Genomic DNA, 15,000 nt, shown 5'->3' on the forward strand with positions numbered 1-15,000 from the left:
TTTACTGTTGTTTTTTTCCCTCTGCTTTGGTTGTCACTTATTACATTTCACCACATTATTTGTTGTTTTCTTTGCATCCAGTAGGCACCATGATTTCTGCTGGAATGCCAGCAACACATCAGGAAGTTGAAAGCAGTGATGTGAAGAAGAAACCTGGCAGAGCTCAACTTCTGTGTCTATCGGGTGTTTTGCCTTTCAGGGATGTAACAACTCTGATGTATTTCATTTTCTGCTTGACTTTCTTTTTAATGGCAGCAACTTTGCTTCGCATTATTTTATCAAGTCCTCGATTCTTTGAAGCATCCCCGGAAAAAGGCTATTGGGATACATTTATGTTTTACAGGAAAGAAAGTACCATTGAATTTTTTACTGAGGAGATGGAAATCACAGCACGTTATAGCTCCCAGCAATGTGATATTTCCACAAATGAGCGCTTTGACTGTGCTCCACACACACCTATTACAAAAGAGACATGTGAAGCTCGTGGATGCTGTTTTAATAACCTCACCAAAGGGGTACCATGTTGTTTCTTTCCTCTTGGTTATCCCAGTTACAAGATGGGAGCTGTTACTCCTACAGAGATGGGACATACAGCCTTGTTGAATCGCAGTTCATCATCTTTCTACCCAAAAGATATCATGACAGTTCAGCTAGAAGTGATGTATGAAACAGAAGGACGACTTCACTTTACCGTAAGTGTTTATGCGCATATAGTAATTGCTTCCTGATTATTTTGTGTCTTGTATATTTTATGCTTAGTTTTGTTTCTGTTAATGAGTAAGTTGTCAGTTTCCTAAACAGGTGGTGTAGTTTTGCTTGCCCGAACAAAAGTTATTAAATCCAATCATGATGTATGACCTGAACCCAGGGCCCCCTAGGTTTCAGGTTTTCATATTACCAGATATAAGATGCAAAATGTATATAAATAGTCTGCATGTCACATAAATTTGAATATACTTTTAAATTTAATTAAAACAGCATAGTGAAATAGTACTATGAATATAACAATATTAAATATAAATATAATATGTATATAAATAGCAGTGGTTAGCATTCCAAAGACATGCTGCAGGTGGATTGGGCAGTGTGCCTTCTGTGGAAGGTTTTATTTTACTATTTTGGGGTCCGGGCTGGATATCTTAAGCACTGACAATGGAAATGTGGTCATTTAAACCTTTTTTTAGCTGCCATATCATCTCTATATTCTACTCACCTCCTCCGTTGTGGTACCCACCACTTCAGAAATTAAAAATCAGCATACACACATCTCTTGCTGCCTATATAGTGCATTATTCTCATTATGTCTGTTTATATCTCTAATATGCTCAGAAATTCTATTTTCAATTGTCTTTCTGTTTTCCAATATAATAACTATCACATGCTCTGAATCACTAAATATACCACCACCTTTGTATCAGCAAGCTAGGTTTAGCTGTTAATTTAAATGGAATACTGGGTATCCTAATCTCCTTATTCTCATAGATGTATGGGCATTGCGCATCTCTTGCACTTATATGTTCCATGTTTTCTGCTAGTCCCTTCAACCTGTACCCCTTTTCTTTCTATAATATTCTTAATATTGGGATTCCTTCTAAAACTGAATCTTAATTGATTCTTAAAAACTTCAGTTTTGGTTGCCACACTTTTAAACATATCCCATATTTCATGTATATCCCTCTTAAACCAACCTGTACCATAGAAATATGTTGTAGTTAAGTAAGGAAAATATGTTGTAGAAAAGTATGGAAAATATGTTTTTTATCACTGTTGATGTCAAGGAACTATTTACTGTCATTCCCCAGAAAATTGGTTTGGAGTGGTTTGAAAAGGTTTTAGTAGAAATGGACTGGCTTACACCTGCAGATTTTAGAAATGTACTTTTAAACATGGAATTGGTATTAAAATATAATTTTATATATTTTGAGGGGGATTATTACCATCAAAAAGAAGGAGTGGCTATGGGATCAGCCTGTGCCCCTATATACGCGAATACAATTATGTTGTATTGGGAAAGGGAATTTGTTTTTAATTCAGAATATATTCAATATATTGTGGAATACTTCAGGTTTTTGGACGATATTTTTATCCTGTGGAAAGGAAAAAGGGAGGACATTGAAAAATTTATTGGGTACATTAATCATGCTACTCCCTTCTTGAAATTTACTCATCAGATTGAGACTGATGACACACACTTTTTGGATGTAAAGCTTACGAAACACCGAGTAAATAAATGTTATAAGTCCAATATATACAGGAAGGAGCATTTTTCGAATGCTTATTTACATTATGATAGTGATCACTCAAATCAACTTAAGAAAAATATAGTTAAGGGCCAGATGATAAGGATGGCCAGGATGATCTCAGATGATGCAGATTTTATGAGTGAAATTATATATTTAGAGGGCCTATTTAAGGAAAGGGGGTACCCGAGTGAACTTATCAACTCGGTCAAAAAATATGTTGTATAAGGGAGAGGTACCAAATATATGCCACTTTTAAATCATGGTTACCAGGAAACAGAGGAACCTGAATCCAATGAAAACAATAGAGATAGTAATAATACTGATGTGGATAAAAGAATAGAAGCAAATTTTACACCTTACTTAACTACAACATATTTCTATGGTACAGGTTGGTTTAAGAGGGATATACATGAAATATGGGATATGTTTAAAAGTGTGGCAACCAAAACTGAAGTTTTTAAGAATCAATTAAGATTCAGTTTTAGAAGGAATCCCAATATTAAGAATATTATAGAAAGAAAAGGGGTACAGGTTGAAGGGACTAGCAGAAAACATGGAACATATAAGTGTGGCAGATGTGCGCAATGCCCATACATCTATGAGAATAAGGAGATTAGGATACCCAGTATTCCATTTAAATTAACAGCTAAAAACTACAGCAGTTGCTATTCTAAAGGTGTGGTCTATTTAGTGATCTGTAGAGCATGTGATAGTTATTATATTGGAAAAACGTAAAGACAATTGAAAAATAGAATTTACGAGCATATTAGAGATATAAACAGACATAATGAGAATAATGCACTATATAGGCACGCCATGAAATGTGTAAATGCTGATTTTAAATTCTGGGTACTTGAAGTGGTGGGGTACCCAGAACGAGGAGGTGACTGGGAAACCAAAGTAGAATATAGAGAGATGATATGGCAGCTAAAACTAGACGCAAGTTGTGGAAAAGGTTTAAATGACCACATTTCCATTGTTCCAGCGCTTAAGATCCTAGCCTTGGACCCCAAAATAGTAAAATAACATAACAAGCATAATAAAGTAAGGAATGTGGGGAATACATTCCCAACAACATGATCAATTGTTTTTCCAATGTTTATTCGAACATGGTATTTATATTTATATACATATTTATTTTCATATTTATATACATATTTATATTTATATTTAATATTGGTGTTTATAAAGGTACGTTTTTTTAAAATAAGTATATACATTTTTTACACATTTTTTTATATATTTATATATTTATAAATATAAATGTATATTTTACATACTTTTTCATATATTTATTTTTATATTCATAGTACTATTTTATAATGAAAATATTTATAACACGTATATGAATTCCTTCACATCCTTTTATAAGTTCTATATATTTATTTATATATTTACACAACTTAGACATATTTTTCATACAAACACTATGCTGTTTTAATTAAATTTAAAAAATGGCATTAAGGTATATGCATATTAAGAAGTTTTATCATTAACAATTATTAACAACTATTATACATTACTAAGTATATTCAAATTTATGTGACATGCAGACTATTTATAAACATTTGCATCTCATTTCTGGTAAATATGAAAACCTGAAATACAGGTCCCTGGGTTCAGGTCATACATCATAGATTGGATTTAATAACTTTTGCTTCTGTTCCTAATAGGAAACTAAAGTGTCTATTGTTTACTATGAAGTATAAAATACTTAAAATCAGTTTTTTCGTTTTTATTGATTGTGTACATTTTGATGAATTATTGTCTTGTGCATTAAAAAAGCACTTTAATTTATATTATGTTTTTAATGTACGAATGTTGCTTTAAATGGAGCAAGTTGCAACAAGGCAATGATTTCATTGTCTAATGATCATATTAATTAAGTTAATGAAATCCGGAGAATATAAAAGGAAAGTTGAGGTTCATTAAGTTATTCTGATGAAGTCTCCGTTTGTGGAGACGAAAGCGCTCAATCGACTTCGCTTTGGAGTTTATGTGTTTTTATTTTTTATGTAATAAAAAGATTTACACTTTGGATTAATCTGCCTGCATTTTTGGAATATAGGATAACCTTTATTGTGCCGGGCACCTTTGTGTTTACTTGGTCGCTGTTCTTCACATTTTGGTTACTTTCTGAGAAATTCATCTCTAACTTCATTTTGTCTACTCAAGCCTCTGCTTTCCCCACTGTGTCCCTAGAGACACTCTCCTAAAGTCTTCTAGATCATGTCTTGTTAGCCCTGTCTGAAACCAAGGACATCAGTTTCACTGGTCTCTGTAATATCCTTAGCTGCTTTCTAGTCAGTGGAAAACATAACCAATTTTGTCTCCTGCATACCTCTTCAGCCAAAGACTTGACACTGGTTATGTCCTCAAGGCATGGAGAAAGGCCATAACAGTGTCTGCGGCTCTACTACTGATCCTAGTAATAGTAGACCCATAAACCATATCATCATCATTAAGGGACTGTAATGCATCTTTCTGACTGTAAATGATGATGCAGGCAACTTTAACACCATGATCTGGTTTGGTTTCATGGAAGGTAAATCATATTCACTCACTTTTGTAGATTTTCTTTGAAAGAGTTACCAAAATCTTGGATGATGGTCATATTGTCCCTAATTCATATATGGATCTGGTGAAAGCCTTTGAGAACGTTCCTCATGTATGTATTATAGATAAAGTCACCCAACAAAATATTAACCCTTAAGTTATTCATTGGATTGATAACTTGCTAACAGAATTCATGTTGTAAAGGCTGAGTAAGCCTTTTCTAGACAAAAAATATCACAAGTGGTATTCCAGAGATCCTGTCCTGGACCATATCCTCTTTGGCATCTTCTTCTGTGATATGAAAACAGAACCCAAGGGACGATGGATGTCCAAGTTTGCTGAGAACTGTCACCCAAGGGCTGTTGTGAACTCACCTTCAACACTCAGATACTCTAACAAGATCTTGATCAGGCATCACCTGGTATAATGACAGTGGTCTTTTCCTCAATGCCAAAAAATACAGTTATTTTTGGGAATTTGATCACCTTTATGCCATAGTATATCATATCAAAGATACTTTTGTCAAAATCCATGCAGCCATGAGAGATCTGTGCATGTATTATTTAAAGTGAGATCTTTCTGACTATTATGTCTCAAGTTGTATTTTGGAAATGACTCTGCCTAGCACATTTAATCTCTAGGAGCATCTTCTTTAGATCCAAGAAAGTCATAGTTCCATTATATATGTCCCTCAATATCATTAAATACAGTGTCCCATTAGGCATGTACCTTCTAAACAGATAGTCCACCTTAAATGCAACAGAGAATTATTAACTAAGAAAATTGAAGAACTAAGCTCCCTAAGCTACCCAGACAAGTTAAAAGCCTTATTATACTGTCTATTACATGGTGATCTCTTGCTGACTTTTCATGCTATGAAAAATGCTGCCCTTTTTTTAATCTGTTTCACCTTCATAAAACTTAATGCAACAAGTTGGTATGATAAATACTGAACACGGCATATTCTCTGTTTTTGTAAAAGGTTCCCTTTGCATGTTAACGTAGTAGGGCCCTCCCTGTTTTCTTAAGCCTAGACTTTATAACTGGATGAGTACTTGCTGATTCACCTTTGGTGTATGTGGCTGTAGGCTTCTTGACTGGGGCAGCTATTATCTCATACCTGTCAACTGCTTCTCTTTCTTGAGCAGTTAGTGTAGCATATGAAAAATAGAACTGATAAAAAATGACACAATAAGTTGATGCCATACACTTTTATTTATTTACTTATTTAAACCTTCCATACAGGAGATCATCTCGTTGGAAAGGATCACACTGTGGAATAATAAATGTGTTACATCAACAATGTACATTATTGGCATAAACAGAAATGGACAAAAAGGCATTTTTGCAAGTGGGGGCAAGCCCCTCTGCAATCTCACTCCCCTATGTCTCTAAATATGATAAATCCAAGGTTGTACGGCCTTGGGAGTAAGGAAGAAAAGTTCCTAACCACAGCCCCACCCCCAGTTCTTTCTTTGCTTTCACTAATTTTAGTGGCAAAGTTGCACTAAAAAATGACAGCCAATTTAAATATGATTGTTTCCATTCAGCATTACTCTGTGTGTTTATACTAAGTACATTAGCTGTGGGTCATGGTTAGGTTCCTCATACACTCTTCTGTGTACAAATGGAGATCTGCTGTTACCTATATTCCATCTTGTGAGTCATCTATAGGTCTCTGCTTCCGTTCCCACCGGGGAGGGGAGTGTTGACTACAGAATTTAGACTCCATGTTCTCACATCCCTTCTAGGAAGATCTCCTTTTTGTGCTGATGCCTCCCATCTCATCCTGTCTCTGCATTCCTGTGGTTTTCTGAAGGCCATCTATAGGTCTGGAAGAACAGCACTTTTCACTCCATTGAGCCATCCTTCGTGGTGGTGTTCTTGACTAATCTCCAGTGTTTTTTCTCCTTCAGTCACATTACGCAGTAACTTAGTAGTGGTACATATGCTATTTTGTTACATTTGCTTGCGTAATGTAATATTTGTAATGTCTGACAGGATGCTCAGTTAAAACACTGACAGTTCAGATGTGTGGAAAGTCTCCATGATGTTTTTACTCTGACTGCAAGCATTGCTGAAATTATCAGGTGACATATATACCTAGTAGGAATCAACCTTACTTAGCTATATAGTACTGTACGCTACACCACAGTTTAATAAAAAATAAATGCCTTGTGTTTTATTGTGAGAGGGGGGTCTTGTTTGTATAGCTATCTTAAAGCTGTGCTAATTTATCAGTGATCCATACTGTGTAGCAGACTATGACCTAATATTTAAAGTAAAGCATTTTAATAACTTTTCAGTGTTGAAATTTACTTGAATTTGGGAGCAAATATAGGAATTGTCCTTGCCATTTGCTTATTCTTTCATAACTTGATGTTTTCACTGGGATGCACACAGTCAATATTTTTTCAGTTCTGGATTCACTCCGGGACATTTTTTAGTGTTCTGTACTGATGAAGGCATGGATAGGATTCCATCTTTACTGGAAATTATGCTGTTATATGACTGTAGTACATCTTTGTACCTCAGTGTTTTCCAGGAGGCACCTGATGCAGGACAGGATGTTTTGTGTCAAAGATTTATCTCCATTTTTGTTTTTTGTAGTGTAGTATGCAGGATAGTTTTGTATTAAACAAGCAGTCACTGGAGGAATCAGCCTTATGGCTTAAAAATCATATTTATCGACAAATAAATGACGTTCAGAAAACAAATGCAATTCTAATCCAATTAAGTCAGTCTGTAATTTCAACATAAATAAATTCATCTTTCAGGCAGGCTTTCCATAGTACATTAAACTTTTGATTCTTAGATGCAGTGTTACTATCTAAACAGCACTCTGACAGAATAGATAGTAAAGATAAACCAGTATTTGTAAGAGACCTCTAGACAGCAAGGCAGGTCTGTACCCAGTTCCAGAAACAGGGAAAAAGCAAGTCAGCTGTGCTTTCAGTTTAGGCATTAATAAGACCATTTGGCCTTCCCTAAATGGCATACCTTCTGAATTGTTGTCTTCCTCCTTGTCTAGGTAACTCCAACTGGTCTGTGTAGCTTCAACTTGAGTCCTGCCTGGACCCTCTTCAAACCTGTAGGTTATGAATCTTCTGTGCATGAAGACCCACCAATAGGTGCTATCTTATACTTTGCTAACATTTGGATCATCACTGTTCTGTTCATGTTGTCAAATGTTTGCCTCCCCACTACAAAAACCACACTACTACATATCTTATCAACTTTGGTACCACCTTTGCCATGCTCTTAGCTACTACAGACATACGCATAGCTTAAAACTGAAATGGGTATGTGTGAAGCCAAATCTGAAGGGCCTTTACTTTCTTTGAATAATACAGCTGCCACAGTTTTCTTCCAAGATGCTGGTAGCCGCCTCCCCTTTTTTAAATATTGTTAAATAAAACCTTGCAGACTTCCAGATCTTTATCACTTTCTTCTCTCCTAATTTCCAGATGTCCACGACAATAACATCTATTCCTGGAGACTTCCCTTTTGATTGACTATACATCACTGTTTTTGTCTCATTTCTTCCTATCCTATTTATTGTTGAGCCTCATATTCCTCTTATGTTAGCATATTTAAGATTTCTGTAAAGATTTTCATTTGTACCTTTTCTTGGTTGCTCCATTCCTCTGCTTTATACAAGCTTTCATATTTTTTTATATATTTCTAGTACTTCTATAGGACTTCTGTTTCTTTCCTTGTCACAGGCTCCTTAAGTTTGACTGCTTCTCTTTATACTTTCTGTTGTCTAAGTTATTGTGTGAGTTATTAAAAAAATAATTGCTTAACAAAACTATCCTAAACTCGTGCATGTTATTCAAATACTCCCTTGTTTTCGATTTATCAGACTGCAGTTGTTCCTTTTGCAAAGTGAGATTCTTCTTCTTCTTTCTTCTTCTTACCTTAACTATTGATAATCCCTCTAAATAATTTATATTACTTCTCCCCAATATTCTTTCTGTTTTATTTCTACCACATTTTAAACAACGTTTTCATTTTGTTTCACTCACTAGCTAAGTGACGGCAAACCTTTTGGGTTCAGTGTGTCAAAAATTTGGAAAATGCCTAACTTAACTCTGCTGGTGTGTCACCCTCCCAAAACAAAAATAAATAAAAAATAAATAAGTGAGGGGTATATCTCAACAGAATCAGGGACAAATCTAGAAATAAGAGACAGGGGCAGTCTTAAACTACTAGTACTATTAATTTCATAAAAACTGAACGTGAATTAATATACATTTTCTGAAGTAAAATAACTCTATGAATCACATTATTGTCATTAAGTGTAAACCAGTTGCCGGTTTTAGGAAGGATTAAGAGGGGCAATTGTGAAGAATGTAAAACAACACACGCTTAGAAATGCAGACAATTTGCTCTTTGAAGAAGTGTAACCACGAAGAGAAAAGAATGTTTGCACTGCACTTGTTGACTGTATCGAGACAGTATACCAAAATATCTTTGAGGTTAATAACTTCCTTACCTCTGCAGCAGTGTTTTTGAACTGGTTCCTGGCACAAAACAATTCAATGCTCTTCACACGAGCAATGAATATAAAAGCAGTTTCTTTTATAAATCGGGTGTTGATGATTGCTGGTGTGTCACCCAAAATGTTGCGGTGTGTCACCTATTGACGTGTCATATGTTCGCCATCACTGCACTAGCTATACCTTCTGTAATGCTTTCTATGCTCTCCTAATAACTCTTTAATCATATCCACCTAATCCATTATCAATTGCTTTAATTCATCTCTTTTTAACAGGTAAGTAGGAAAGCAGCTGCATTTCACTTTTACATCATTACCCTGGATCTTTATCTTTTTCTACTGGCACATGATCAGATATAGTTATTGGACGAGTGTCAAAGATTTCAGTTTAATATACATGCTACTGCAAAATATTTGTATTCAATGTAGCCCAGTTGTCATATATTGAAAAAAGTTATGTAAATTGTGAGTTCCTGCCAATAAGTTCACATAATTTATACCAAATATTCTCATATACTTCTTCGGATATCAGCCCTCTTTTGTCATATTTCCTTTTAGGTCTTCCTGATATATCCTTAATTATTGTAAATCAAGTTCCAGTCTCCACCAATAAATAATATTCCCTGCTGAAATCCTATTATTTCTCCATAAATTCTCCTAAGCTCTACAATAGTAGTTTTAGGTAAAATATAAGTACTTGGCTGTGTAATCCTTCTCCCCTGCCAGTAACCCCTTACTACCACAAATCTACTGTTATTGCCTTTTTCCCCTCTTCTGTTGCTGTTGAAACCCCTCTCACAATCAATTTTATCATGTTCCCTGTTGTCGGCACTCAAAAGGCTGAGTGCCGAATTCCAAGATGGTTGCACATTGAGTAACAGCTTAACTCTAGCTCTCCCAGTGTGAAAACAGAAACTCAACAGAAAAGGCCAGTACACTTTTGTGTTTATGGGTAAATTTCAGTAACTGACTAGTAAGTGAACAGCCTGGATGCTAGGAAAAAAGAGATATAGAGCACCTAGAAAAAAATTGGCTAAAAAATTGAGGAAGAAACACTGACTGGGGAAAGTTCTGCAGCTGTTAGCAAAAAACAGTGCAGCCTCCAGACATGAATTCCAGTAACCTACAGGAAGATGCAAGACAATTGCACACAGACCTGGTTAAAATAAACAAAATACTGATGGAGTTTATCAACACAAACAGCAAAATGCTAGAAAAAAATGGAAGAAGCTTTAAACAAATATTCAGATGAGGTGATAAAGACAGAGCATGTTGGGAAAACTGAGATTTTCAGCTATACCAGCGAAGCTGTAAGGAACATACTGTCAACAAACACTTCAGTATAAACCACAGAATAATAAAAAATAAGGAGCCAAAGTCATGGATAGCTGCAATGAATCAAACTTTACTGGTGCTTCTGGTACCTCGGCCAGATTGCCTTCAAGAACTGAATTCTACACCATAATGCATTTTAAATATAACTGACTTCCACATCATTATTACTTAATTAAAAACACACATTGAAGCTAATCAGTTCCCATGCATCAAATGCAAAAACACCAAAAAGCTTGTGGCCATCTGAATAAAACCACAATGCAAAATTTACATATACCAAAGAAACCTTGTATGAATCAATAAAGTATAATATAAATAAAAATTATATGTTGAGATTCATGTCTAAATTCATGCCATTAGGTTGTGAGGTTCTGTAATTAATAATGTACCTGGTTTCCTTTCCCCAAGAACATGTGTGCAAAATTACTCCCCAGACTATCATGAGGTTTAGCTAAGACACTATAGAAAAAATACTATTGGATCTTGCATGCATTAAATGGAAATGTTACAGCTTCTTTTTTTTTTCTCAAAATTTTTTTTTTATTTTTCAAATACATTTGAATGAATTCCATAGTATTTATGGGTAACATTTTAAATAACTCTATTTACATTAGCCTGACACTATAACAGATCTTAATGTATACATTTACTTTATAAGTATGTCCAATCCATTATCAGATTGTCTGATCAATTATTGTACAGTGTCAATCAACTATTGTACAGTGTCAATCAACAATAAGACTTTTCCCCAAGGGTTGTTGATAAATGGCTTTGGATACATTCTTAATTCTTTAATTTTAATTTCCAATAATGCTGTGGTCTTCAGTATGCTGTAGAAGTCTTCCAAAGTTGGTATTGTGTTTGTATTCCATCTTCTTGTTATACACTTCCTTGAAATTGCAAGTATAGTCCATACTAGATACATGTTCGCCCTATTCAAATGAGGGCCTTTGTTCACATTTAATAATACAAGAGCTTTAGTTAAATAAAATGATTCATTAAATAAAGCTTGTAGAAAGTTAAGTTGGTTGGGAGGGTGGCCTAATGGTTAAGGTGTTTGCCTTACAAACACAAGGTACAGGGTTTGAGTCTCGCAAGGGATAACTGGCTAGGCTTAAAATGGCTCACAAGGGCAGTTAGCTTAGTACTAATCTATGAACCTATGAACCTATGAATACCATTACAAAATGGTTTAAATGTGGTTCCAATCTGCATTGTGTACTTGCTCACATCTCCAACATATTCTTTTTATGGAAGAACTAATTTTACTGATTCTGTCTGGGGTTAAGAATGCTTTGTGCAAACATTTCCAATTAAACACTTTCCAGTATTGTGTAAAGGATGTATATTATATCGACAATAAGATATTTATTTTAATATCTTTGGTTAACTGTATTGAGTGTTCTTTTGTTATATATTTCCAATATGAGGTTTTGGGTGGTGTTTTATACTTTATCAATATTTTGTAAAATTTTGAAATACAGTTTCCCATGTCAGTCATTATATATGATTTTATATATGTATTTCATAAATTTAGGTATTTCTTTAAATGAAGAATTGTTAATGATTCTACTTAAATCTTGCGAATATGACAGAATACTGTGTAAAGTTAGCCAGTCTTGTTGTGGAATTTTGTATGTTGTTTTTTATTACTTGCATATCTAAAACTTTTAGTTATTTGATACATTGGAGGCAACAAACAAATCCTTTCTGTTCCCAGGAATTAATAATTTCTCTATATATTTTATGTGGAAAGTTCTTTGTGACTATAAATGGTGTTAAAAGATCAAACCAGATTTTTAGATCTATATTTGCATTAATAATTTTCCTAAATGAGTCAATATAATAATTAATCATACGTGTTTTAGTGGGTTTAGTTATGTTATATTACATACTAATACATATGTGCCATGGCAAATTTTATCTGTTATTTGAAATTTTGTTTTTTAAATCAAATTCATTTATTGATATTACAGTTAGTAATTCTCTCCAGTTCGCAGAGTAATTTGGACTTATCCAGTTTGAGATTGTTGTAGATATTGAAGCATTTGTATATGTTTCTTTATCAGGAAAGTTTAATCCTCCCTGTTTCCATGGTCTGATATGATGTATTAAAGCTATTCTGTTTATTTTGGGAAACCATAAAAATGTTATTAGGCATGAATTTATTTCTTTAAGTATATTCCTTTCTGTTAATAGTTGCATTGCCAAGGCTATATATAGGATCTTGGAAAGTAAAACAATTTTTATCAACTGTAGTCTATTTTCAAATGTTAATATTATTTTGTTCCATTTTTCCACAGAGATATTGATGATGATATTGTAGTTTTTTGAGACTGATTCATTATTATCCTTGCATAACTCAATTCCAAGATATTTTAAGGTAGATTCTCGTTTCCCTATGATGTGATCCCCCTTAGTCTGCAGTTTTTTTTAAATAATTTTGATTTTGATTTATTGTCCTGAAGTCGTGAAATTTGTCAATTAATACATCTAATTCTTCTTATGTCTCTTTTGTATTAGGTAATGTTAGTGATATGTCATCAGCAAATAGCATTATTTTAGAATTGTATTGTTCATAAACATCTATTCATTTGATTTTTATATTGTTACGAATTGAATCTGCCAATATTTCAATAGCCAGAGCAAATAGAATCGATGACATGGCACATCCTTGTTTAGTGCCTTTTGTTATATGTATAGATTCAGAGGTAAAAGGACCTAACTTGACATGAGCTAAATTATTTGTATATATATTCTTTAGGAGATGAACAAAGGATGCAGGAAATTCAAATAGCATTATGATTTTGAATAAATAGTCACAATTTAGGGAATCAAAGGCTTTCTCTATATCTAAGCCAATTATGAGTGTTTCTTTATTTTCTTTATTAACATAATCTATAATAGAAATTATCCTTTTAATATTGTCGTGTGTGTGATGATATATAAATCTAGTTTGATCATTAATATAGTTTTGGATAGTGGTATTTTCATTCTGTTAGTTAATATCGTCATAAATATGTTATAGTCATTATTTAATAATGATATAGGTGTATATGAGGTACAGAGGTTTGGAGATTTTTTTCCTTTAGGATTGGTGTGATTAAGGAATATCTCCAGGAATGTGGTATTAAAGCTTGTGACTGAATTTCTAATAGAGCTTTATGGAAGAGAGATAGTGTAGCTGCGGTGGTACAGTGGTAGTGTTGTTGCCTCACAGCAAGAAGTTCTCCTGTTCGATTCTTGGCTGGAGTGCCTTCTCTTTGGAGTCTGCATGTCTTCCCTGCGGTCGAGTGGCCTCCGAAAGACATGCGTAAATGGACGTGCCTTTACTGAAGGTTGGGAGTTGGGCTGGCAACTCAGCACCATAAAAATCTACTGCCAATCATTAGCGGACCGGAGTTCCGCTGTGGCGACCCCTAACCGGGAAAAGCCGAAAAGACAAACAAACAATGGAAGAGAGATAGTATCTTTGAAGAAAAACGTTTATATATTTCTATAATTATGCCATCTACACATGGAGCTTTATTACTTTTACCCTCATTGTATCTGTAATTTCTTTGTAGGATATGGGTGCTTGCAGATCTAGTTTTAATTTTTCTGGTATTTTTTTGTATTAGAACATTTTTCGTCTAGATTTAATTGTTCGATATGTATATTTTCTTTTTGGAAATGTTCCATACAGTGATTTCTGTAGGCATCAAGAATGTCACTTATATCCGAGACATTTTTCCCCTTCTTTTCACAGAAGATACTTTTAATGTTATTAGCTTTTGATTGTACTTATATTTCTGTGGATAAATTATGTAGATATTTGGGAGAAGTGGCCAAGGTATTAATTTTTAGTTTTTCTAAAGCTAAACTAGTTTTATGCATTAGAATTTCATTGTATTTATTGTTTAATACATCTACTTTCTTTCTCACCTCCAAATGATTTTGATTTTTTTCAGCTTTTACTGACAGAAGTTTGGATTGTAGATCTAATAATTCAGAATCCCATTCTCTAATTTTTTTTATACCAAGTTAGGGTTTTAAGAGTCCGATATCATTATTTTATTTCTCTCTGTGGTGAAATATATAAGAAGAACTGTAATTCAGATAATAACCAGGGTTTGAACTCTTTAATTTTAGTTTTATATGCTGGAATTCTGGAGTTAAAGATTAATGGTCTGTACTCATTTTGAAGTTTTGGTATCAATGAACTGTGTTCTGAAAAGGGGCAGGGAGTGACTGAGAAATTAATGAGTTTAGAGTGCAGGTCATGGGCAGCAAATATTTTATCTGTTCTAGTTTGGGTACCAAATCTGTGATCTGGATGGGAAAACAACAAAGATTTATCTTCTTTAAATTTGAAAGTATCTACAA

General features: G+C 34.0%; 1 protein-coding gene across 1 annotated transcript in view; it reads left to right on the forward strand.

Moving 5' to 3' along the window:
* GAA (alpha glucosidase) overlaps positions 1 to 15,000 on the forward strand; it is a 475,499-nt gene that overhangs the window by 127,447 nt on the left and 333,052 nt on the right. Inside the window, exon 2 of the mRNA XM_044069630.1 lies at positions 82 to 692. Coding sequence (XP_043925565.1) covers positions 90 to 692 — 603 coding nt within the window. The 5' untranslated portion in view covers positions 82 to 89. The remainder of the gene's footprint in view (positions 1 to 81; positions 693 to 15,000) is intronic.

The sequence above is a fragment of the Protopterus annectens genome, chromosome 4.part0 (assembly GCF_019279795.1).
Source record: "Protopterus annectens isolate FY-2018-M chromosome 4.part0, PAN1.0, whole genome shotgun sequence".
Classification (NCBI taxonomy): domain Eukaryota; kingdom Metazoa; phylum Chordata; order Ceratodontiformes; family Protopteridae; genus Protopterus; species Protopterus annectens.